A 26,884-nucleotide genomic window follows, 5' to 3' on the forward strand; every position below is an offset into this window, starting at 1 on the left:
GCTGGGAGATGTAGTCTCCGGTTCCGCCTGCCATTCCGGTTCCGGCAGGGTCGAGTTGCTTGCCGGGAGCCTCTCGCCTGGTGCTGGCTCTTCCCCAGAGTAGTGGCCGGCGTTCGTACGGGCAGGATGTTGACCTCGCGCACGTTCCTGAAGCGCACGCGGGCGGGTGCGGTGATGAAAGTGGTGCGCGAGCACTACCTGCGCGAGGACATCGCGTGCGGGGCGGCCGCCTGTGAGCAATGCGGGCAACAGCCCGGGGAGCCCCGCCTCGAGGCCCAGCCCAGCGGCGCCGCCAGCAGCCTCTGCCCCGCCCCCCACTACTTGCTGCCGGACACCAACGTCCTGCTGCACCAGGTACCGACCCCTCGGGTGGTGGAGCTGTGCACGTGGGGCGTAGGACTCACTCAGGAGTCACCATTGTTACGTGCAGCCGTGTGGGTCCCAGGATATGGGAGACAGGCTACCTCATCCGTCTTCTCTCAGGAGTCACTCGTCAGGTCCCCTCCCCAACATTTCGAGATCCGCTCAAACGTCGTGAGACTTAAAACTAAGAAATATTGTTTTCTCTTTGTTGGCTTGGCAGTGTCTGCTTTGCAGTGCACTCTGGCTGTGGTTTCAAGCATTTCCTCACAGCCCCAGGGATATAAACCATCTCTTTCTGAAATCTGAGCTGAATTTCCCTTGTAATCACATGCCTCCAGGAGCTGGGGTTTAAAGAAAAACACCAAATATTATGAGACATGCAATCAAATCAACAGAGTGGCGGCACCACCACCTCCATTGCCTTTGGGATTCCCTGTTCTTTGGGCCAATGCTGAATTTGGCTTCCTTGATTATACTGATTTGGGGGGGCGCGGTCAGGGCTGCTGGTTTTGGGAGCTGAAGTGAATCTCCTCTCTCTACCTACTCAAATTAATGGCTGACAGCTTTTGAAAATCCCAAGGTCTTCAGGCAGGGTCTGGGGACAGCTCCTTGGTGGAAATTCTAGCCCCTTTCTGCTCCCCAGCAGCCAGGGTGGGGCAGGTCTGGGCATCTCATCATTCATTTTATCTTCCCGCGGTCATGTGTTAGGGTTAGGTAAACACTTCTATCTCTGTTATCAGTTATAAATAAACAATCACTTGGATTCTTTGTTGTTTCACAGATTGACATACTTGAAGATCCTGTTATTACAAATGTAATTGTGCTTCAGACAGTTTTACAAGAAGTGAGGAAACGGAGTGCACCAGTGTACAAGCGAATTAGAGATGTAATTGCCAATCCTGAAAAACATTTCTATTCCTTCACTAATGAACATCATCGGTAAGGTATAGCTTGGGGTATAGCAAACTTCAGAATGTACTACATAGATAACTGGGATACAACTGACATGTTTTGGGGTAATGATGATGACAGTATGATAACTATAGTAGTAAAATTCAAATGCTTTGAAGTATCATCAACAGACATGAAATGATGCACTTTTAGGGTGGCCAGTTGTGAGACAATTGCAGGTGCTTGAAGAGGAATATGCCTGCAAGTCAAATCCCTTCAGATGCTTCAAAATACATTTACCTCAAAATATCCACACGCACTGGAAAATGATTTTGCATTTAGAAAAATAACTTTTTAATTTAGGAACTAATGAAGCTAAGGTTTTCATGCATTTGTTGCCAATAATTACATGAATTGGTCTCTTGACAATTAGATTGGTCCCTTAGACTGGATCATTGTGTGAAAAGCTTCATGAATGATTCTCCTGTGTTATAGTTGCTCTTGTTTTACTGGAAGTAGGGTGTAGCTACCTACCCCAAACCACTTTCACCTGCTGCTCTGACTCACTTCTACATACTTGTCCCAAACCTAAATTTTTCAGCACTGTTGCAAAAGACACATGATTTAAAATATTGTGTGTTTATTAAGTAATGTAATAGCAACTTGAACCAAAATTTAATTTCTTTGCTATTGTTTCTTAATCACAAGCATGTATTAGTTTGTTGGTGTGGAAATTGCTACTGGAACAGATTTCTGGTCTGTCTAATAGTATCCTATCTCCAGCAGTGGCTTTTAGTAGATTTCTCAAAGGAAGGCAAACCTTCACTGTACTACGCACACTAATGCATCTGGACAATTGTGCATTGTTAAATCATTGGAAAACTTATGAAGGCCTACTTTGGTGGTTTGCTAATGACAGGAAGTATGCAAGATTTGTAACTCTTGTATTTTTGTTGGTGTGTTCTGTTAAGCAGTTACCACATTTCACTCTTGTGGTGATTGCATTTCACTAATGTTCACAAGTGAACATCTTGATATCAGTCTGGATAAAAGACAATATATTAACATAAATTGTCATTAGCCGCAGTCATCTAGGGCTTGATCCAAAGCTCATTGAAATCAATGGAAAGACACTCTCTTTGACTTCAGTAGGGTTTGGATCAATCAGGCCTCTAACTTTTCTGAGGGCTTGTCTACACTACAAAATTAAGTTGACTCAATTCGACTTACAGCCACTGCAGTAATTGAAGTGGTGGTTGATGTCCACTCTTGCTCCTCCTGTCTGTGGTGCGCGTCCTCACCAGGAGCTCTTCCACCGACTGAAGTGGGGCATTGTGAGACACTGACACTGGAACCCAGCAGGCCTGGGCTGACAGCCTCCGCTATAAGCATGGGGTGCACAGCACCCTGCCCCCCCCCCCAAACTGTCAGCTGGGCACTGGGCTCACAGCAGTGGCCCCCCAGCCCCTGCACTGATAGATGGAGCTGTCAGCCAGGCACTGGGCTCATAACTGTGAGCCCAGCCCAGGGGCTGACAGAGCTGTGAACCCACACAGGGTTCAGTTTCACAGCAGGGAGCTACCAGCAATGAAATTGACATTCTTGTCAGGTTCATGGCTGCTATTATTTCACTTTTCAGTTTTGGCTGTCAGCCGGTGGGGGGCTCCATGTCAAAGCTGTCAGCGCCATGTGGGGCGAATTCCTGGAATCCCCAGGCTACAGGGCTGAAAAACGGAGCCAAAATGTGAAATAATAGCAGCTGTGAACCTGACAAGAATGTCAGTTTCGTTGCTGGTAGGCTCCCTGCTGTGAAATTGAGTCTTTCCGGCTCACAGCTGGGGCTGTTGCCAGCCGGGGGGGGGGGAGTTCAGCTGCCGGGGCTGACAGCAGAAGCCCTGCTCTCCTTTCCTCCACACCCCCAGATCCCTCACCAGGAGGCAGCAGTGGGGGTCTGGGCTATCAGTGCTGGGGGGCGTGGAGGGGACGACACGCTCTCAGCTGTCAGCCCTGCTTGGGGTTGGACAAAAGTTTCTCTCAGGGAAGGTGTACTGAGGTTCTCTGTTTGATCAACAGGCCTAGTGGTATAGTCCTCCAGCTCTAGTCTTTCTTTCAGTTGCGTGGGTCTCAGCTAGGTCGACTTCCTTGCTGGTAACACCTAGTCAGGCCCAACCTACAGCTTGGGGAGGGGAATCTGGGAGGCAGACCTGGGCCTTCCTGCTCCACAAGGTCACAGACCCTAAAATGTAACAGCCTGGGGTGGCCTAAGTTTGGCCATAGTCACCTCCTAGTCATCTTCTCCTGAGCCTGCCTACCACACCTGATGTCTCCATTTGGAGCATGTCTGCCATTAAGTAAATCTCCTTGGCTTCAAACCCCCAATCTAGGGGCCAATGCAGGTGATCCTCTGGTGTTCCTGCACACAGTGCTTCCTCCTTGGTTATTGTTGAAGGTAAAGGGGTAGGAGCTGCTTTTTCAACTGCTGCAGAGTAGTACTTCTCTCTTTCCCTACCCCTACTGGAGCTCTCTTTAAACTGGGCCTTTCCCCAGGAGCATGTTAGGCATGCCTGAGGGCAAAGTTTTCCTGGCCCAGTACTGCTCCAGCCCTTCTCTTTTTCTCAGACTTGGTGTGGGGTCTGTAAACTCCATCACAGAAGATAACTAATTTTGATTTGTTGATGCATGCAAGTAACTTCTATTATTGTTTCTGGAGTGCATTATGTTTGTCCTTGTGTTGTTCAGTTAACTAAATTGATTAAGTCCCTCTGGAGTTGTCTCTCATTCCTCTCTAATCTTCAATAATAAGTTCTATGTTGGAAATAGAATTTTCTCACTATTTTTCCTTATCCCCCTAACTTTTAGATTGTTGTTTGATGTATTTAAACATCAGTAGCATCATACTTATCCTTGCTTTAGGATTTTCTGTTGATTTCAGAGAAACTTATATAGAACAAGAGCAAGGAGAAACTTCTAATGACCGCAACGATAAAGCCATCCGGGTAGCAGCAAAATGGTATGATGAACACTTGAAGAAAATAAACAATGAGGAGACAATACAAGTTATTTTACTAACAAATGACAGAAAGAATAAAGAGAAGGCTGTGGAAGAGGGGTTAACTGCTTATACATGTAAGTTTATTGATATGAAGTATTTGACTTATTGCTGACATGTAAAAATCCCTGTAGTGTCTTCATATTTATCTTGTAAATAAATAATTTTGTGCCTGTGTTTTTATAGGTGAAGAGTATATAAAGAGCTTGATAGCTAATCCTGATCTTGTAGATCGACTTGCTTGTGTATCTGATGAAGGGGTATGTTTTCTTTTGTTTTGTTCCAGCTCTTCAAAAGAAATATAAATGGTTTGTAATATGGTAATATTGGTCTTTATGTGCATTCTTAACTTATCACAGTTTAATGACAGTATTGTTTTGCTGCTGCTAGAGAAATAAAATGGGAAATGCTGCTCTGAATGCACTGTTTATGCAGTTATTAGAAAACAGCTACAAGTTACGTGCAGAAGTCACAGTTACAGTAGAGAGCTCCTCATTCGGTGTCAGATGAAAACAATATCAGTTGAACAAAAAATGTAGATCCATATCCAGAATAATTGGTGTAAACAAAAATTGCCTAAAACTGGATTGTGGATTTTTCATAAGCATTTTCTGTAAAATTTTTAGTTAATATGTGATTTACTTGTATAAACAGTTTAGGTATTCCAAATACTTGCATACTCATATAATTAACAATTTAATGTGGGACAAAATATAGATATTTTCTGATTTATTAAATATATTAAAGTTGATGTGGTTTCCAAGGCTCTCACTTCGCTCAATATTTCTCTTAAAGTTGTGGTTTAGTAAATGCTTTAAATCATCTAATTTGGTTGGGATTTTAAAGGTTTAGGATTTGGCGGGGGGTGAGGGGTTACATGGAACATTGGTAAATATTGTCTTGGAAACCAGTTTTCCCTCATACAAACTTGATGCTGTCCTGGTAACCTCTGAACAAATATAAAAGCACTTGACATCCACACAGTATATGGCTATGGTGTGCAGCTGCAGGCAGAAGGAAAGAACTCCCAGTATATGATGCTTCCATGGTCCTTGTACTGCTGTGAAACCTTTTGAGACCGTAATCTACTTCCTGTTAGCAGTAGTCTAACACATTTTATATACTCTTCTTGCTACATAAACAAATGGTTATACCTCTGATTTTTGCACTGGAGTTTGGTAGGCTGAATTTGATGTCAGTGAACTTAGTTTTAGGATAGTTATAAATGCAATGAACCAATTACCAACTTTAACTTTTTTAACAGAAAGAAATAGAAAGTGGAAGGATAATTTTTTCAGAGCATCTTCCCCTTAGCAAATTACAGCAAGGCATAAAATCTGGAATCTACTTTCAAGGAACCTTCAGAGCCAACAGAGATAATTATCTTGAAGCTACAGTATGGGTTCATGGAGATGCTGAAGAGAACAAAGAAGTGAGTTTTTCATTCTATTTCATATTTTGAGAAACATCCAGTGTATTTTAATGAATAATTTACAGGTTTCTAGGGCTTGCTTAGATGAGCCACATGATCTCTTGATCTTCTGAAATGTTGCTATAATGTCCCTTCACTTAATGAAGGCCCTTTCTCTTAGTTTTTTGTGTTCTACATTAGTTATCTATGTGATGTCATCACAGTTGTCTTTAACTCAGGTTTTCCCCCCAAGATCTTGATTTTATAGCACTATCCGCTGCTTTTTTGTGAGCAGTGTGCATTTTATTTCGGCCATTTTTTTCCCATCCAGTTTTCTTTGCCACTAGTCTGACTCTTTTTGTTAATGGGAAGTGAGAAGATTCTCTATTGACTGATATACAAGTCCACTTATTAAGACCAAGGAAATATGTCTGGAGTACATTCAAATATATTTTTGCTCATCTTCTTGAGTATTTACTGAAGTTAGTAATCTGGGAATGTAATGTAGTAAAATCTCATTCTGTGGGCAAGTTAGTGATAGAAAGGTAGAAAAGGTGTAATTTGAGTCATTTAAAAAAAAAATCTACAAAATCATAATTTCAGTGGTGTCACCCTCTGCGTCGTAGGGAGGACTTGCTGCTTTCTCCCAGCTCCAGGTCCTCCAATTGATGGAAACTTTGATAATATAATGTCTTTGGAAATGGATCAAGTTGGGTATCATTTAAAAGTCTTGTCTGTCACAAACACAGTGATACCAAACACGACAAATCTAGAATAATTGTGTAAATAAATATATAGTTGAATTTTTATGAATCAATATGTGTGATAAATCCTTCCTCCAAAACCCATCCATGCCCAGTAGGGGAGGTTAGTTTTTAGATGTGCTTGATCATCCTCCGAACCATTCCATTGCTTGATGATTTGCCCTTGCAGAAATCTTGGGTGTAATGTCTCACAGAGAGCACTAGAACATCTGTGTCTCGTGCAAAAATCCAGAGTTTAGTAGCTCCCCTCTCTCTAGCATTGAGGGCATACAACAGGGATTGGCAACCTTTGGCATGCGGCTCGCCAGGGTAAGCACCCTGGCGGGCCGGGCTGGTTTGTTTATCTGACGCGTCTACAGGTTAGGTCGATCGCGGCTCCTACTGGCCGCGATTCGCCATCCCAGGCCAAGGGGGGCGGCGGGAAGTGGCAGCCAGCACATCCCCCTGGCCCACGCCGCTTCCCGCAACCCCCATTGGCCTGGACCTGCGGATGCGGCAGGTAAACAAACCAGCCCGGCCCACCAGGGTACTTACCCTGGCGTGCCGCGTGCCAAAGGTTGCTGATCCCTGACATGCAAAATAACTTTAGTGTCAGCCGCCTTATGCGAGCTACCAAGAAATTCCTCTGAATTGGGTGAGGCAGCAGCTTCATTACACCATGTGACAACAACAGTTCTTTGAGCAATTCTTTGCATGCTGAAATGTTTTTCCTGCAAGAAATGCAGTTAACTCATACAAGTATGAGACAGTAGTTTCTTCATCACGACATGGGAGATGTTTGTGGAGTTCAGTGGTTTTGTATTGGACATGTGCAATACCATAGTCTCTTCTTTTCTGGTAATATTTTTAATTGATTCCTCTGCATACATGTGAAACATGAGGTGGTGTGTTCTATATCTTATAATTAGATTTCACCAATCCGGTAACAGATGTGAACTCCGGGATCACTGTTAGTTTTACCATTGAGTCACAGACAGTTCCCTTAGACTCTCCAGTCTATCTTGCCACTCAAGCAAGCTGGATTTAGTGATAAATGGTCACTTACACCAAAAATCACAAAATATTCAGGTTGCTTCCAGTCCCAAGAGACCACTCACTTACCCCAGATCAGTTGGTACCCTAGATCATATACCAAGGACCACTCCTATAGCCAATCCTGTAATAAACTATCTAAAGGTTTATTAAAGTTATTTTACAGAGTAAAGCAAGCAAACATATTCATCATGAGTTACCATCTGTGATTCCTAAAGATGATGGAGATATGGTAATAATCTGTCCATTCAAAATGTCTTTCTGGGCAGACCCAGGTCAATCCTGGAGAGCTCTGCTTTAGTTTAGTGTCTCTGACCCTGTGAGAGTTCAAACAGCAAAGAGAGATGAATAGTTTTCTTTTGACCCTGTTTTATTTTTTACTTTTTGACCTTCCAGTCCATGAGAGGAGCTCCCTTGCATGTAGCATTTCAAAGGTGGGATAAGGCCATTCACCAGTCCTTTGTATTGTGATGTCCTTTTAATGATCCATTTAATTTTGATAGACCTCCTTAAATGGGTGGGAGGGATGATTCCCCTGCCTGTGTTCACAAGTTCAGAACAAACATTTTCAAGGTCATATAGCAAAACTTCTATTTTCTTATAGAATGGGATACAGACCTTAAAGTGAGATTGACATATGGAGCAACTTGCAAACATTTCATAGTCTAAACATTAAATACATTCTTACAATAATAATACTTATTATTACAAACATGCTGGTTTGGTTTGCAGCTATGAGTTTGTCAATTCTAGCTAATGCCTACAGACTTGGTCAGAACTGGCACTTAGTTTACCAGTGTCATAAAGGAAACATATGAAAGGTCACATGTGTCTTATACATTTAAGCTAAATTTTAAATCCGTTGAAACAAAGATTAAAAATAAAAGGAGATTGAATTTGGAAAATCCAAGCATTATCTGGGTTAAAATCTGAAAATGTGTAGTTACTGGGAGTGAGAATACTAGAAAAGTATTTTTAGTACTGAAAGAGACCTGGGATGGAAAAAATAGTTATTGATAGCTCTTATATTAGACTGTGTAAGCTCTTTGGGAGAGGGACTGCTGCTTCTATTGTATGTGTGTACTACTCCTAACACAATAGGCCCTCTGGGGGCCGACTGTAAAATTTTGTAATTTTAATATCTAAAAATTGTTTTCTTAAACAGATAATTATACAAGGACTTAAAAATTTAAATCGAGCAGTTCATGAAGATCTAGTAGCAGTGGAACTGTTGGCAAAAGACCAGTGGGTTGCACCATCCTCTGTGGTTTTGCAAGATGAGGGTCAAAATGAAGATGATGATGAAAATGAAGAGGAGAAAGAAAATACTGTATGATATAAATTACAGGTTTCTGATTCAGTTCTATTTGTGCTCCTGTGTTGTCTCCTTTCTTCTCGTTGCCTGGCAACCTGGAGCAAGATCTATTTCAGCTCTTGAAAGATGAATTCAATAGGTGTAGTCAAAAATTTCCAAAATTTATAGTTTGGACAAATTTATAGTTTTTTCATCCAGTTCTAGTGGTGAGAGATGTGAAATCAGGAATGCCAGTGTAGCCAGTTCGTAGCTGGACTTTCTTATCGCTCCCTCTCTTCTCCATGTGATTTGTATAAAAGTTTCCTTCTAAACTAGATGTATCCTCCAGTTTACCTGCTGCTCTTTTTTTTTTTTTTTAAGGGGATGATAATTTATTGATGACTTATCTTAACTTTTTATTCCTATACCAAGAAAGTAAATATTAATGCAGGGATCGGCAACCTTTGGCCCGCGGCCCGCCAGGGTAAGCACCCTGGCAGGCCAGGCCAGTTTGTTTACCTGCCGCATCCATAGGTTCAGCCGATCGCGGCTCCCACTGGCCGCGGTTCACCGTCCCAGGCCAATGGGGGCTGCAGGAAGCGCCACGGACGGAGGGATGAGCTGGCCGCCACTTCCTTCCGCCCCCATTGGCCTGGAGCTGCGAACCGCAGCCAATGGGAGCCGCGATCGGCCAATCCTGCGGACGCGGGAGGTAAACAAACCAGCCCAACCCACCAGGATGCTTACCCTGACGGACCGCGGGCCAAAGGTTGCCAATCCCTGCATTAATGATACTAGTACTTATCAGCAGTTTAAGCAGGTAGCAATAAAATACCTTACAAAAACATTGGTTATTTAAAACAAAAACCCCACAACAACCAGGAAATTCACACGTAAGGTTAAATTTCACATGTTGTTTTCAAATAGTTTTCTTTTAAATACATAGAAAAGATGCCTGTGCTGTTTAAACACTGCCTTTAGTAATTTCTGAGAGAAATCAGAAATTTCAGCATCCTTTTATTTTTGATTACAAATAACAATTTGTAACAGATTTCTTCTAATCAGTGACCACAAAAACTTGGATGCCTTAATCTTAATTACACAATTGTCCTGCCAACTCCTGCCTTTATTATAGTCCTACAGATGTACTAAATATGCATAGATGTGTAAAAAAAAGATGCACTGTACAAGTTTCTAATTAGAAAAATAGCACACTGGGGGTGATCAGGCCCTGCTCATAAATGGTCCTGCTCCTGGAATGTATGGAAGGTCTCACGTGATTATCTTCTGATTCCATGCACGAGCCAGTTATTAGACACGGAGCTAGGTCCAGATTACAGCACTTGCATGAAAAGAACAAAGGTTAAGTATGATGACAAACCATTAGCCTTCAGTGGGGTCATGTATGTAAGGAACCAGTTATAAAACATTCTGTGGTGCGTATTTGTGATACTCCATTCACAGAGAGAGACAGGAAGATAGTCTTTCTGTGGGGGCGGAGTTAAGATAGTGTGGGCACCTTAATTTCCATATAGTTAGTTAATTACCTGTTACATTAACTTTGAATTTCCTGGCTTTTAAATTGTTGTCTTTAAAATAAGCACATAGTTCCCTCTCCCCTCCCCCCCCCCCCCGCCTCATTCGCATCCCCAAGTAACGAGAGTCTTTTTTTTTTTTGTTAAGAGGTTTACAGAACAGCAAGGGTGGAAGAGAGTAGGGGGATTGTGTGGGCAGCAGAACAAGAGAGCATTACACACACACACACTCACTCACACTGGGGATAATCAGCTGAACATGAGCTCCCAGTTCGACCTTGTGCCAAAAGAGCTAATGTGATGCTGGGATGAATAAACCGGATAATCTCAAGTAGGAGGAGATAGATGTAAAATAACCTATATTTATCACTGGTGTGACTACTGCTGGATTACTGTATCTGGTTCTGGTGCCCACAGTTCAAGAAGGATGTTGATAAATTAGAGTTCAGAGAAGAGCTATGAGAATGATTAAAGGATTAGAAAACCTGCCTTATGGTGATAGACTTAAAGAGATCAGTGTATTTATCTTAACAAAGAGATGATTAAGGGGTGACTTGATCAGTTATAAGTACTTACATGGGGAACAAATATTCAATAATGGGCTCTTTATCTAACAGAGAAAGGTATACCTGATCCAAATGCTGAAAGATTAAGCTAGAAAAATTCAGACTGGAAATAAGGCGTATATTTTTAACAGTGAGAGTAATTAAGCATTGGAACAATTTACCAAAGGTCATGGTGGAGTCTCCATCACTGACCATTTTTAAATCAAGATTGGATGTTTTTCAAAAAGATCTCTAGGGTTATTTTGGGGGCAGTGTTATGCAAGAAGTCAGACTAGATGATCATGTCATCCCTTCTGGCCTTGGAATCTATGGACCTTCTTTGCAGCTTTTTTTTCCTCCACTGTGTTCTCCTTATGTAATATATCTGTAAATTTAGGGTCAAAACCAGTTTAATCTAGATCAAAGCACCTGATGTCACAGCTTGCAGACATTAAAAGTGGTGTAAAGGATATGGGAGGAGGGGAGAGGCATGGTTCTATTTATGATGTCATAATCTAGTTTATGAGCATTATAGTGACTGATAAAATTGTGTCCTTAAAGCATGTTAGATTATTTACTATATTAGCTATGTTAAAATCGTGAATTCAAATACAGTTTGTGTTTAAATCCTAGCTAAAGTCTTCCGTAAACAAGAACATGTTGAGACCATCAGGAAGAGTAGTAGGTATTATAAAAAGAAATTGGAGACCATTTTGTGGCATGCTTTCCAAATCACAGATAAAAGAGGTAAGCAAATACTCTTTTTTTTTTTTTTTTTTTTTTAAACATTTACAATAAACAAAAAGAGGAGGGGGAAGGGGAAAAGTTATTTCTCCTCCTTTTCTCTTTCAACAGGCCAGACGGCATTTGTTTACACCAGCGGATCGCAGAATCCCTCGAATTCGAATAGAAACCAGACAAGCTTCCACATTAGAGGGCCAAAGAATTATTGTTGCTATTGATGGTTGGCCCAGAAATTCCAGATATCCTAATGTAAGTTTAAAATAAAAATTTCATTATTATGTATCTGAGGATAGTAATTTTTAATCTAATGATCAGAACTATTAGTAGTATTAACCTAGGTAATTTAAAACTTTCTTGTGTTACATGTTTTGAGTACCGTTAGCAATGCTGAGAAAGTTCCCATCATAATTATTTGATTGAATAACATTTGAGGCCACAGCTCTCAAACTGGAGCATCTAAAGTGGCCCCACTTGTTTTCAGAGGTGCTAAGCATCCAGAACTGCTACTTACTTTCAGCTCTTGTATTTAGGCTTTGAAAGGCTGGTCCTAGGGTTTTGAAATGAAATATTTCTGAACTGACTCCAGTGTTTTACTTCTATAAACCAGGGAATGCTGTGTTTTCCTTTTCTTGTACAGTACTGTATACACTAACAGTACTCAAAAATAATCAACAGGGCTTTTGAGTTAAGCTATGAGAAGCACTTCATGAGACTTCAAAGTGAAAGAAGAACTTCATATTTCTAACAATCTGGGAAACCAAATCAGTATCAAAAGAGTATTATAATCTGAAATATGGAGAGAATATAACTGTGGAGAGAGTACCATCTCTCTCATAAGGAGGCCATTGGGGCTCCAAAGTGGGAAATACGGAGTGGGTAAAAATCTCGGAACTTAAATGCCTTTGGCCAGAACAGTTCTTAGGGAATGTGTGCACCACAAAAAAAAAAAAAAAAAAAAAAAAAAAAATGGATCTCCAAGACAACAAAGTAGCTAAGGGGAGAGTTTACTGTACAGTTTAGCTCAATAACAGCTTAAGATATTGTAGGATTAAGTATTTGATTGTCAAACAGCCCTGTGTCAAGATGTTAATTAAATCTCTCTCTCTCACTCACATATTTCTTAGGGTCACTTTGTAAAGAATTTAGGAACTGCTGGAGATAAAGAGACTGAGACAGAAGTTCTGCTTCTTGAACATGATGTTCCCCATCAGTCTTTCTCCCAGGCTGTTCTTAGCTTTCTACCAAAAATGCCATGGAGCATTACTGAAGAGGTAAATTTAAAAACACATGTAACAGAGTGGCTGCCACCTGAGCACCCCCTTGTACCACTCTACCTCTGTTGCCCCTTTTCAGGGCTCCTTGTGAGCGCCACACAGTCTTTCTCTCTGTTCAGTAATACCCCTCCTTAGGGACTGGTTTTATTGGCATATGGTTCAAAATAAACACACACGCACACAAAAATCTACCCCCTGCCTGAAGCTGGGCACAGCTCCTCCTCTCTGACGTACTGTCTCAAAACGCCCCAAGTGTCATAGGCTTTTCCCTGCTTTAGTAAGCCATTCTCAGCCCCTCCTGGGGTTGACCCTTGATCTCAGGGTCTTTGCTGTAGGATCTTTTCTCACTCTCTGCAATCTCTGTACTGCTTCTTCCTTTATTAGGGCCAGGTGCTTTCCCTTAAGACTAGTTCAGACTAGGTAGCCAGTCATAGAGTGCACTGGACTGTACTCCCTCTTAAAGGGGCCAGTCACTCTATGACAACACCTGTTTTAACTGAGCTCAGTGATTAACACGTCTCCTCCTTCAAAACCAGACACAAAATTTCTCTGTCTTGTTGCAAAGGGATCTCCAAGAATAAAGATGGGAGGGGAAGAACTTTTCCAAACCTACCATCTCTTGGGATGAGAATTTTAAAATGTTATTTCTACCTCACTCCACCCTTCATTCCACTAGCAAGAGTTATGCTGTATTAGATTGCTTCAACCGTTCTCCTAAATCTTCAAAGCATATTCAATACAAAACCAACTAGTTAACTTCCTGTTTAATGAGTTCCAAGTACATTTCTTCCAATGATTTAACTTAAATGTGGGAAATGACTATTTTAGGATTTAAAATAATCACTTGTAATCAAGGCACTTTACAAACATTGACTGACCCTTGTATAACCTCTGTGAGGTAGGTGGGTAGTATCCTCATTTTACATTCATTACACCTATTCATTTGCAACTTTTTTTTAAACTGGGAAACTGAGACAGAGAGGTTATATGATTTCTCCTAAACCACAACATTTTACATGAACTCCAATTCAGCATGGGCTGTGCGAAGGATCAGGAGCCAAGAAATACTGGCTCTGACACTCTGAGGGACTGAGTGTCAGAACCAGTATTTCTTGGCTCCTGGTCCTTTGCTAACTCCATGCTGATTCAGTTCATGAAAAGCTTGTGTCTTTTTTTCTTCTGTTTGCCAATAAATAGCAAATGCTTTAAAAATGTCTCTCATAGTTCTTCTGTAGTACCGGTACACCTTGACCTAACTGTATACAAGAGAGAAGCTCTTCTAAAACAGAAAGTCAATGTGACCTGTGCTCCTGCTTTTGAAAATCTTACCCCAAAGTACATTCCTCTAATGACATTTTGTAGTTTGGTTTCTACAATATGTTTGAAAAACTTGTTTAAAATTTCAGGACATGAAATTTAGAGAAGACTTAAGGTATCTGTGTGTATGTAGCGTGGATCCTCCAGGCTGTACTGATATTGATGATGCATTACATTGCAGAGAACTGGAAAATGGAAATCTAGAGGTATTTTGTTCCCTTATTTTCCTATCTATACATCATTTATTTGTCCTTTTCCCCCCCTCCTTTTTCTCAAACAACAATGTAATGGCAGGAGGAACTGAAATGGGATTTCTTTAATGTGCAGCACTAAAAAATGTTTTTGTCTTCACCAGTTGCAATAATGGAGCCACTGATGTCAGCATGCTAAAATGAAATTTGACTGTGTGCACAAGAAGGATTTTTAACAATATTTCTTGGGATGAAGTGTCACTTTTCCCATAAAGTCACAAAAAATTTGATTTATTTTTTTTTTAATTTGAAATATGTGCACGATCTGCAATGTTATGGTCAGCATTTAGAGTAAATGCTGTGTTAGATTGCTTCAGCGAGTCTCTTAGGCCTGGTCTACACTAGAAAATTAAGTAGATTTAACTGTCAATTGGGTGTGAAAAATCCATATCACTGAATGGCGTTATTAAGCTTACCCTGGCGGACCATGTGCCAAAGGTTGCCAATCCCTGATGTAATCAATCACAGTAGTTGCTGCAGGGAAATAGGATTGTGAGGAGAGATGAAAAACACAGAGGGTCTTTCATATTGTGAATCTCTGCTTAAGATAATTCAAGAACCTCTGCTTCAATCCATAAAATGCATACAATGTGATATGCTGAAACTCATGTTTTATTTCTTTCAAAGGTTGGTGTCCATATTGCAGACGTCAGCCATTTTATTCGACCAGGAAACGCTTTGGACCAAGAGTCAGCAAAAAGAGGGACAACCGTATATCTATGTGAAAAAGTAAATGTTCTTTTCATAGAGCTTTCTTGTTTTGGTGGAATGTTGTTGCTAACATTTTATCTGGAGGAGATGGAGACATATCATTATCTCCAAGCTGAACAAAAGGGAGGCCTTTAGACTGCACTTTATTTGGATAACGTGTTAAAGTAAACACACATTGTATCAGGAGTCAGCCAACAGAGCAGGACTGTAGATCATTCTAAAGGTTCACTCTAAATCACAATAAGAAATACATCACTTTAGAAGTATGTTGCATACACTGTATGTCCCAAATAGCAGGATTAAGAGAGGTATTCTACATACTTCTGACTCTGGGGTATTAATCTCATTGTAATTTGCAGATCACTGTTAAAGATCAGAGTTATAGTCCTTTCACTTACTGGTCATCAGTCAGCCAGAGTAAAGCTGACATAGTAATTGGTAGTTACAGCAGAACAATTGGCACAAATACGGAATCCTAAAGTAGATACAGTGATGTTGCATTCATAGGCAACAAGATAGTCAAAGCTGTGGAGTCTGCTCAGTTTAATATAGTAACTAACATCTGATTGGCTTTTCTCATTGCAGAATCTCTTGTAGCCTACAGAGGCTTCATCTCACAGATGTCTGTGCCCAATTCAGCTCCATCTGTTTTGTCCTGCTTGGAGCGGTATATTTCTTATGGACCACCATTTCTTTTCAATAATAGCTACTGTAGAAAGAGCTGTTACAAAAACTGACACCTGTTAGATCTCACCCAGAAGCAATACATTTCTTCTGAAGTTGTGTATTCCTTTTTCTTATAAATCTGAAAAACTATTTTATATTTTTCATGATGAGATTAATACCAGCTGGAAGAGCCATTTAATAAAAGCTTAGAACCAATATTTTCTTGCTGTTAAATATTTTATTGTCATATGATTTGAGATGGAAAGAAGCCTCCAACTTATTTAGGTAAAACTGTATGTATTGCTAAATAGTTCATTTATCCCTTGTCTTACAGAGGATTGATATGGTTCCAGAGTTGCTTAGCTCCAATTTATGCTCCTTGAGATCTAACGTGGACAGGTATTTGTGCCTAATCCATATTTAGATCTTGTCCAAGTAGCTCCAGATGTTTTTTCCATGTTTTTAACTTTGGTTTATTCTTTTTTTTAGGTTTGCATTTTCATGTATATGGGAAATGAACCACAATGCTGAAATTTTTAAAACCAGATTTACCAAGAGTGTTATTAATTCCAAGGTTAGTTATGTGTATTAAAATATTATTTTAATGCTTATAAAAACAACCTGGATAAACTGTACTGGAAACTGAATGTCCTAAGGACTCAATATATAGGAGTTTTTCCTTCTTTTCATTACTCCTTTATTTAAAGTTTTTATTTCATTTTATAATTAGAAAATGACTTCATTTAAAAAGTCAAAATAAATGCCATGCCTGAATCAACATGTTAAGGCAAATAAACAAGGGGTTATATTTCTCTTCCTATACTTTTTGGCCTGATATACGTTCATAAATGTATGTAAATAATGGGCCTGATTTTCAGATGTGTCAAGCACCCATAACTCCTTGTACAATCAATGGGAGCTGCAAGTGGCCAGCACATCTGAAAAACTGGGCTAACACATGTCTCTGAGACATTAAAAAGTACAGTGTAAAAGCCAAATTGTGTACATCTGTATATGTGTTTTCTGTTGTTAGTCTCAGAACACTTGAGGATGATGAGGTAAATTCAGTGTTGAGTGGTAGTCTTTGGGATTATGATTTCCTTGTTTGTGCTGGTTTTCAGCATACTTTGACAATGAACTGTGGCTTGTATTTCCAACAGAGGGAAGAACATTTTGCTGTTCAATACTCAATTGTATGTGGTATTGTCACATTGTTTGTTTTTCTTTTCAAGGCATCCCTTACATATGCTGAAGCACAGATGAGAATTGATTCCACAAGCATGAAAGATGATATTACTACTAGTTTGCGTGGACTAAATAAATTAGCAAAAATTCTGAAGAAGAGAAGAATTGATAATGGGTAAATTTGTTCAAATTGGTTTTAATGTCATGGTCTCATCTTTTTAGTTGTTTTAAATCTGTCCAACTATATCATGCCACTTGGTGTTAGTCTGCACCAGCCAATATAACATTTCAAAGATCAGTGTTAGATTGCCATTATAAAGTAATATAGACTGTATATAAGGTAGTTATTTTAAGTTCTCCAACTATATTTAACCTTTTAATTTTCTTTTGTAAGTTTGCGATAGATATTTGTAATAAGGTTTGTATAGCAAGCCAATTATATTTTAAAGTATAGCTACTTTGCAAAACTTACTGTTTAGTCTTGTTTTTGAGTTAAAGGAATGCCAGAAATTTTCTATAGTGTGGGGGGAGACCACTTAAAGAAGTGAGGTTCTAACTAAAACTGAAACAACCTGAGCTGTAGCAGAACTGCTAGGTATCATTTGAAATACTTTAACGTACAAGAAACCTATAAAGGAGGGTTTTTTGTTTCCAGCTTTCATCTTACAATATTCAGTCATCTCAAGTAGGTGCATATTTAGGAATGTTAACTTTCCTTTATCCCTGCAAGAGGAATATGTGTATACTTCAAGCTGAGGGTGTAATTCCCAGTTTGAGGAGACATACTTGTGTTAGCTTGCCACAGTAGGAGACGTTAGCTGCCCCAACTATGTACTAGCATCTCTGATGGCACACACACTTGGGCTGCTAACCCCTTCCACTGCTGTAGCTACATCCTATCTTTAGCACACTAGCACGAGTATGTCTCCTTGAGTTGGAAATCACACCCCTAGACTGAAGTGTAGACATACCTATAGAAGTACAGTAAAATTTTGGTTTGGGAATTCAGGGGCTGATCCTCAGAGATGCCAAGCACCCCTAACTCCTGTTAATAGAAATGGGTTGCACTTGCTTGACTTATATCACAGTCAAGCCGTGTAATTGTTCAGATTACTTAAACTGAGCCTTCCAGTACTTTTTGCTGTAATACGTGATTATTTTGTTCTGTTTATTGTCTTTCAGGGCTTTAACACTTTCCTCACCCGAAGTTCGTTTCCATATAGATAGTGAAACTCATGATCCTATTGATTTGCAGACGAAAGAGCTTAAGTATGTGTTATGGGTTTCTGGTGGAGGAGTTGTTTTTGTTTATTGAATAGTGCATTTGTAGAGTCCACTTAAGTTTGGTCAGTTAATCCTAGATGATTGTCTGATTTCTATGAATTTCCTAATAAGTCTATGAAGTATGTAAATCAGGGAGGGTCCCTAGTAATATTTCAAATTGATATCTTACTTTTTTACTAACTTAGAACAAAATTTTCAAATCCTGAGTGTCTAACGTTAGTGTTAATGTCAGGCTCAGCACTCCCTCTCAATCTCTTGTGGGGCTACCTAACAGTTGACGAACAAAGATAAGAGCTCAGTTCACTAGCTGAAAGGCAGCAAGCAGGGGAATGAGAGGGTAGAGTCCAGCTTCCATGCTGCACATACAGGAAGCAAATGGAGAATCGCTTCCCCAGAATCCTGGAGCACGTGGGGATGAGGCAGAGGGATCCCTACCAGCTCCCTCCCGGTGATGAGAACAAACACTGCCTGTTGAAAACAGTGGACCTGAAGTTTGGGGGCCAAGGGAGGACAGCGCATGGGGTGGGGCACACTGGGAGACAGAGATCTGAGCAGACACACAGCATTTATATGCATGCACAATGATCTCGAGACACTTTATGTTAATGTAGGACATAGTGCTACCAAGGGACTTCTGGGAAGAGGGGAACCAAGCTTCTCTGTGTAGCCAGCTCTTTGTTTTCCCTTTAAGCCCAGCCCAACTTTTGAGTCAAATTTTTTTTGGACTCCATTAGATCCTCTCAACTTTATTTTGCATAGGTGCACATATGTGCAGATGAGTTCTTTTATGTATAGTGTGCTTTAATATTAGAACAATTATATTAAGAAAATGTAAAGTGGCTCATCCAGCGATTTCCCTTCTGAATTAAGTGCTGAATAAACCAATGCCTTTCTGATCTGATATACAGACTTTTTATTGTGATTTTTCTCCCCATTCTTCCCCCCAGATAAATTGTAGGATTGATTTTAGTGTAACTTTTTGCTTCTGTCTCTACCTCCTTTTTGGACCTGTGTAAATATATAGGTTTGTCTTTACATATTTTAAAATTTTGTCTACTTATGTTTGTATAAATGTTCTAAATTGCTAGTTTACTAGGCTCAGTTTTAGAATCTTGTCAGAGATAGTAAAAAGACGTCTTTATTGAATGCTTAAGCAAATCAAAAATTTAAATATTCTTCTAACAGTGCAAAATGTTTCCTGTTGACAGAGAAACTAATTCCATGGTTGAAGAGTTTATGTTGCTTGCCAATATCTCCGTAGCAAAAAAAATTCATGAGGAATTCTCAGAGTACGCCTTGCTCCGGAAACACCCGGCTCCTCCTCCATCAAATTATGACATCCTTGTGAAGGCAGCGAAGTCCAAGGTAAGTTTAACATTTTAGAATAAAATAATTCTAAATAAAGGCCTATTCTTTGCTTTTCTGCTGTGTAGACCTTTCTTTCTAATGGGCCACTTAAATTCCAAGCTTGCATTTCTACCCATTATTTTGTGTATTGTGTTCCGGAGAGCGCAGCTGCTGGTTGGGCACCCAGCTCTGAAGGCAGTGCTGCCACCTGCAGCAGGGGAGAAGTAGGGATGGCAATACCATACTATGTCACCCTTCTCTGCTGATGCTGATGGCGCTGCTGCCTTCAGAGCTGGGCGCCCGGCCAGCAGCCACTGCTCTCTCCTCTGCCTTCAGAGTGGGGTGGCCAAAGAGCAGCGGCTGAGGGCTGGGGGGTATCGTAAACTACTACAGACACAAAGAAGGGGGGCACAATCAAGTAACTTTGAGAATCACTGAGGTACAGTATGTGGGGCAGCACATACCTGATAAGTTTGGAAGTGCTGAGATGATGCCGTTAAATTCCTGCATATAGCTTTGAAAATTTTTAAGGATTTGACAATAATATAACTCTGGCCTTTTTTTCTTACAGAATTTGGAAATTAAGACTGATTCAGCAAAGGCTCTAGCTGACACTTTAGACAAAGCTGAATCTCCTGAATTCCCATATCTAAATACACTGTTGCGAATCTTGGCCACTCGCTGCATGATGCAAGCTGTCTACTTTTGCTCTGGAATGGATAATGATTTTCATCACTATGGCTTAGCATCACCTATTTATACACATTTTACTTCACCCATCAGAAGGTAATTTACTTTATGGAACTTTCAAAGGGAAAAAAAACGAGAGTGATGAATGCATTAAAACTACTTTTCATACTGTATCGTGCCTCATAATTAACAAAATTTCATGGTAATTCTTTTGATTTATATTTGAAAAGGATGACTTGTGCAGTGCTCCTGTAATCTTGGTCTGACTCCTCTGTTCCTAGGTTTGCTGTATCTCTTTTCCATGACATCAGGCTCAGTATTCTGATTTCAGTCATGCATTCCATAAAATAGGACTATTTCTGTATTTTAAGTGGAAAACAATATATCCTTAATATATGATTCTGTTGTATAAAAGCACATTTTTTAATCTCCATTTAGGATGAGACATGCCAAACAGAACCTGCAGCAGAATCTGGCTAATCATTACCATGTAGGAGCTCTGCTGCAGAATTTGAGTGTAAAATATTTTAGGAGGGATTAATTTACGTATATAAAACATAGTCTTAATTTAACATTAACTTAGTAAATAACATCACATCTGTACGTTACACGGGGAAGCAAGTAACTTACTATTGGCTTAAGTGAGAATATGATGTGAAAACCAAGTGTGCATGTAAAGGGTAATTCCAATGTACATGTTTTAAAATAGGGCTTATTTTTACGATTTCCCTGACATACAGGTGGATCTAAGTTTTATGGAAACTACCTGTGCTTATCTTTACTCCCTAGATGTATATTTAAGGCAAATGTGTTGTATATAAATAATTGAAATTCCTGTGGAACACATGTTTATAACTGTTGGTAAATTGTAGAGCTGTTAAAAGTCCAAGAATAATATGTCGGTAGCCAAACGGGATATCTTTTTGAGTTAAGCAAAAGTTATTGTCCTACCATAGTTTCATACATGATAGAGTTCAATTATGCTCTGAAAATTGTTAAAAATTGCATTGGCATGCCACACTGAATCAATAATTCTATATTTAAATTTGCTCAATTGACAAGGGAAAAAAACTCACTGCCAGTGTGCAAACTCCCCCTTGAATTTGAAAGTCTGTGTTTCTGGTTTACACATAACTAATAATAAAAAGTCTGCAGGTGGAACATAGTAAAGAATTCTGTTGTTGATGTAGAAATCAGAAAATAATCTTGCATCACCGTGCTGGCTCTGCAGCAGATTCTTTTTGTCACTAAAATAAGCAAATAGAATCTTGAATTCACACAGGAAACAGTTCTGTTCAGTAAAGTGATGTCCTTTTTATAGAGTTGCTAATTGACCTTTTATAGAGTTGCTTATTGACTGCGCACAACCATAACACCAGTTCAATAAAGTTCCTTGTCTCGGATAAACTTTTTAAAAAAAAAACTTGAGTAATTTCATTCATACAAATAAAATGAGATTCAGAAACTTCCAAAAAATGAGTACATTCTGATATGTTGGCTCAGACTTCTGTTAGTGATTTTTATCTCATCCGTGCAGGTACGCTGATATAATAGTACATCGACTATTAGCAGTGGCTATAAGCGCAGACAGTACTTACCCAGAACTTACAGATAAACATAAACTAGCAGACCTGTGTAAAAATCTCAACTACCGACATAAAATGGCTCAGTACGCACAAAGAGCATCAGTTGCATTCCATACCCAGGTAAGTAGTTTTGAGATGGGGTCATGCTTTTCAAACTGTAGGAAAGAGTGAACATTTGTAATAAGAACTGCATCTCTGTAGGTAATATTTTGGTGTACTGTGCAGGGCAGTAACATACAAGTCAAGTCTGAAGCATGTAAGGAATGATTAAGGGCCTTGAGTATAGTCTCTTTGGAAAAGAGAAGTTTTCAACATTAGAGTTCTGCTTCTAAAGAACATCTTAATTTTATCTAGGATAATAAAGGACTCCCTGGTACTACTTTTGTTATTAAAAATACCATATGTATTACTGTAATGTGGTAAGTGTAATTTTTAAAAGTTTATAAATAATACATTTTAAATTTAAAATACCTTGACATTGAGCCCAGGATTATCTGAACCCCACTACAGCAGCTAAATAGCAAAAAGTTATGAACTATAGCCAGATACTTTAATACATTAATTACAGTGTCCGAATGAATAGTATGAACATGCTTTACTTGTGATTGTTTGATAACTGTCTTCATAACAAGCCATTATAATATCAGTTTTTAGTAAATCTTTTCATTGCCTAAACATTTGTTTTTATCCACATGATTCATCTTTCTCTTACAGTTGTTCTTCAAAAACAAAGGAGTAGTGAATGAAGAGGCGTATATTTTATTTGTAAGAAAGAATGCAATTGTGGTTCTAATCCCCAAATATGGCTTAGAAGGTACTGTCTTCTTTGAAGAAAAAGACAAACCAAAGCCAAACCTCAATTACAATGATGAGGTACAATATTTAAGGGGATTTTATTCTTATTTTGGTTTTTCATTTGATAATGGGGCACAATCTAAAAGCAGTATTCCAGTAGTTAGATGCAGGGAATTGGCATAAGAGATTGTATACTTAAAGTTATAAACTAATCAGTAGTAACAGCAATTCATCTTCATACTCCTTGTGTGCAAGTTTTTAAATACAGAAGGTTAAGGGAGAACAGCATTCATTAATTCTTAATGAAATCCAGCTACAGCATAGTTTATTTGAACTCACTTTTGATTTTTTTTTTTTTTTTAATTTAGTTGATACTTTGGACAGTCAGTGTTCTCTCTTAATTAGCATATTTTTAGGCTTGTCTTTAAGAAATATTAAAACCACAGGGAAACTTCGTTGATGCATGTAGTTTGTGTGGGCATTAGGAGTTTTGAATGGTGCCTGTTATAAACTGGGAAAATATATAGTTGGTAGCAAAAATAAGAGATCTAAGATGTTGGGGATGAATTGTAAGCCTCAAGTATTTAGATATAAAATTCCATGTTTGAAAAAAACAGTTAAAAATATTGACACATTCCAGGTACCTTCGCTTACAGTGGGAAACACAACGTTTTATACATTTGACAAGGTTAAAGTGAACATCATGTTAGATGCTTCCAACATCCAACACCAGAAAATTCGTATGGCGCTGGTAGAACCCAAGGTAAGGCACATGCTTTACAATGCAAAGCAACATATAATTCAGTTGTCTTAAAACTATTGCGTAGTAAACTTCATATTTAATTTTTAAAAAGCCATTATTTCTTTTTATTAGGAGATTGCAGTAACACAAGTCACATCTGCTTTTAACAAAAACAAATCTGACTTCAGTGACATTGGTTTTGTTTTGTTTCAGAGTAACAGCCGTGTTAGTCTGTATCCGCAAAAAGAAGAACAGGAGTACTTGTGGCACCTTAGAGACTAACAAATTTATTAGAGCATAAGCTTTCGTGGACTACAGCCCACTTCTTCGTTTTGTTTTGGTTTTTTTAAAACAGTGGCTTCTATATGCTGCAGGAGCCATATATTTTTAAAATGAAGATATTTAAGAAGAAGGGGTTCTAAAGTAAATTTCACTTCCACAAAGTACCTTTTCCCACCAGTGGAAATTCCATTACTCAGGCTAGCTGACAAATTTTACATGACAGGAGCTCTGAAACCACCTTGTGTATTTGCATTCAGCTATTAACAATTTTTAGAGATTTAAGTAATAAATAGTAGGCAAATGTGAATTAAAAACAATATAAGTAAATGTTAATTGGAGTCTTTTTCCATTCCTGAGTATATAATCATTTATGTTTTGGATTGTTTTAGGAAAATGATGAATCTGTTTCTAAAATATTAGATTATCCTGATCTTTGAACTCTGCCAATACAAGACTTTATTTATAATTACTTTTAGTCCTGGTCTTTATCCTTGTTCTTAATAATTTCCACTGGAGGGTATGCTTGTGTTCATTTTGGATAAAATGTGGTTTGCAGGGTGCTTATACATCGGGAAGCATGCTGTGGCTCACCCCCCCCCCCCCCCGGAACATTCTAGAGAAAGGCCAGGGGGAGGAGGGGTGAGCTCAGCATGTGGAGTGGAGAACTATGAGCATGTGATGAACAGATCCATATATGGAAAGGTTAAATTTGATTGGTTAGAGGTTTGTGTTATGTAACTTATTATGTAAGTGCCATGTGCTATAAAATAACAATGAGAGGGGCTCCTTGCTGGAGGGACTCTGCCTGTTTTTTGTACCAGGGGCTCTGAAACCACCTTGTGTATTTGCATTCAGCTATTAACAATTTTTAGAGATTTAAGTAATAAATAGTAGGCAAATGTGAATTAAAAACAATATAAGTAAATGTTAATTGGAGTCTTTTTCCATTCCTGAGTATATAATCATTTATGTTTTGGATTGTTTTAGGAAAATGATGAATCTGTTTCTAAAATATTAGATTATCCTGATCTTTGAACTCTGCCAATACAAGACTTTATTTATAATTACTTTTAGTCCTGGTCTTTATCCTTGTTCTTAATAATTTCCACTGGAGGGTATGCTTGTGTTCATTTTGGATAAAATGTGGTTTGCAGGGTGCTTATACATCGGGAAGCATGCTGTGGCTCACCCCCCCCCCCCCCCCCCCCCGGAACATTCTAGAGAAAGGCCAGGGGGAGGAGGGGTGAGCTCAGCATGTGGAGTGGAGAACTATGAGCATGTGATGAACAGATCCATATATGGAAAGGTTAAATTTGATTGGTTAGAGGTTTGTGTTATGTAACTTATTATGTAAGTGCCATGTGCTATAAAATAACAATGAGAGGGGCTCCTTGCTGGAGGGACTCTGCCTGTTTTTTGTACCAGGGGCTCTCCCTTTGTGCACCATTGAATAAAGCCTTGTTGAATTGAATCAAATCGAATCGCATCGCATCGCATCTAATTGAAGTCCCTTGATTCTGCCCAGCATCTGACTCCTTGGGAACCACAAAATCCCAACACCACCTCAGTTTGCATTGTGATTTGCTGTAGCAACATCATGACATTTATATGGTGACTTAGACTTTATCTTGATACCTACTGTCAGAGAGACTCATTTCACTGAAATGTCAAATGAGGTCTGCAGACATACTTGCATGTAACGTTTGTTAATTGTTTTAGAGCCATCTCCTCTCCATTATTGATATTTTTGACAAGAAAGCAAAAACTAAATGTTTGCTTTAACCTTCTTCTGATATTTTTTCTCCCTTTGTGATAGATACTGGGAAGTGATGTTCCAAATCAGACTACAGAGCTGAGCACTAACAGTGAACCAGAGAAAAAGAAGAAGAAGCTGAAAAAATAGCTGCATTCAAGCATCTAATAAATAATTCAAGTGTTACCTATTTTGTATTTTGTTTGAAGAGGAAATTTGTAAATTCTGAGATTTCATACAACTTTTAAATTTACTTTTAAAAGATATTTTTTAATAATTTTAAAACTATTTGCATTTTTATTTCATCGCTTGCGCACCCAAGTGTTTGTAATAGTTTTTAAAACAAATATTTCAATGTTTTCATCTTGCAGGTGAAAATAAATACTGATGTAAAATTAAGGAACATTCCCAGCAGCAGTTCATTATTGTACCAGAAGTGGGAAATCAAAAGACAGTGACTTGTAGCGATTTGATAAAGTAAATTATTGTACTGTACGCAAATCTTAGTTTCTGTTTTCTTAATCACCTGGTCCTCTGAATATTACTTCTGATCGTGTTGGTAGAGTATTGGTACAGTTCCATGCAGGAGAAGTCTGCAGAAGTACAAGGTCTAAATTACGCTGGTACAGTTACACCAATGCAACAATCTTACACTTCAAATTGAAATGTTTTTACTGTCCAGTAACAGGAGAGGATTGAAAGATTCTTTAAACAAAGTTGAGTGGTATTTTTGGAAAATCCTCACTTTCAAGATCAGGATTTCCCTGATTAGAGTGGCCGAAAAGGTTGAGAAAAATAAGTGTAAAATTGGTGAGTTGCTAGGACCCAGCAGTAGCCCAGGAACAAGGGGGGAGGAAATGTTCTCTTCTGCCTCCTCCCCTGCCTTGTACTAACACTAATCCATGTCCTCTTCCTCCCCTGCTTCCAAGCACTAAGGGCTAAAAGGTCAGTTAGATGTTGCAACACTGAACTCCTAGCCTGTCACCCAGTTGATTCCTCAGTCCCAAGTTAGACACTCAGGCTCCCCATGCATTTTATGGAGAGAGTTAGGTGCCTAAGAAAGGGGTTCACAGAAGCCATCAAGATGAGCAAGGAGCTACCTAAGGTAGGCAGTAAGAAGTGCTGAGGCAAAGGTTGGGGTCTCTGACCCATTCTTCAAAGGCAGTTACACACCTTACTCTGGGCTGTAGCAAGGTACCTGTCTCTAGAATTCTCAACCATGAACCTTCTTTGGACTGCTGGACCTAAGCTAGCCAATAGGAAATGCTGAAGAGAGGGGTTGGCCTACGCCCCACCCTCAAAGATAACGAGGTGCCTATTTCTCATCAGGATTCACAGTGGTGAATCCTCTCCTAGAGTTAGTCACTTAAGTC

General features: G+C 39.2%; 1 protein-coding gene across 2 annotated transcripts; it reads left to right on the forward strand.

Annotated features, from left to right (window-relative positions):
* The first annotated feature begins 48 nt into the window (after positions 1-48).
* On the forward strand, positions 49-26,006 carry DIS3 (DIS3 homolog, exosome endoribonuclease and 3'-5' exoribonuclease). Of its 2 annotated transcripts, XM_054013388.1 has the most exons (21): positions 49-354; positions 1,145-1,302; positions 4,187-4,380; positions 4,490-4,563; positions 5,568-5,735; positions 8,676-8,840; positions 11,518-11,631; positions 11,740-11,877; positions 12,753-12,899; positions 14,309-14,425; positions 15,098-15,199; positions 16,182-16,246; positions 16,337-16,421; positions 17,080-17,207; positions 18,215-18,301; positions 19,525-19,681; positions 20,235-20,449; positions 21,891-22,059; positions 22,654-22,812; positions 23,375-23,497; positions 25,575-26,006. In XM_054013388.1, exons 1-21 carry the CDS (start codon positions 127-129, stop codon positions 25,659-25,661), a joined length of 2,880 nt encoding a protein of 959 aa, XP_053869363.1. In that variant the 5' UTR covers positions 49-126; the 3' UTR covers positions 25,662-26,006. The 2 variants fall into 2 exon arrangements, with proteins under 2 accessions (XP_053869363.1, XP_053869371.1); XM_054013396.1 differs by lacking the exon at positions 49-354 and having other exon boundaries at positions 1,204-1,302; positions 4,189-4,380.
* The last annotated feature ends 878 nt before the right edge of the window (positions 26,007-26,884 follow it).

This window comes from Malaclemys terrapin, chromosome 1, assembly GCF_027887155.1.
Source record: "Malaclemys terrapin pileata isolate rMalTer1 chromosome 1, rMalTer1.hap1, whole genome shotgun sequence".
NCBI lineage: Eukaryota > Metazoa > Chordata > Testudines > Emydidae > Malaclemys > Malaclemys terrapin.

What these genes read in the sequence shown, in the direction of transcription:
- DIS3 (XM_054013388.1), top strand. Translation starts at nt 127, where the DNA reads ATGTTGACCTCGCGCACGTTCCTGAAGCGCACGCGGGCGGGTGCGGTG. An exon ending in CCAAATCACAGATAAAAGAG is followed by an intron (nt 11,632 to 11,739) that starts GTAAGCAAATAC and finishes CTCTTTCAACAG; the next exon opens with GCCAGACGGCATTTGTTTAC. An exon ending in AAGAGAAGAATTGATAATGG is followed by an intron (nt 17,208 to 18,214) that starts GTAAATTTGTTC and finishes ATTGTCTTTCAG; the next exon opens with GGCTTTAACACTTTCCTCAC.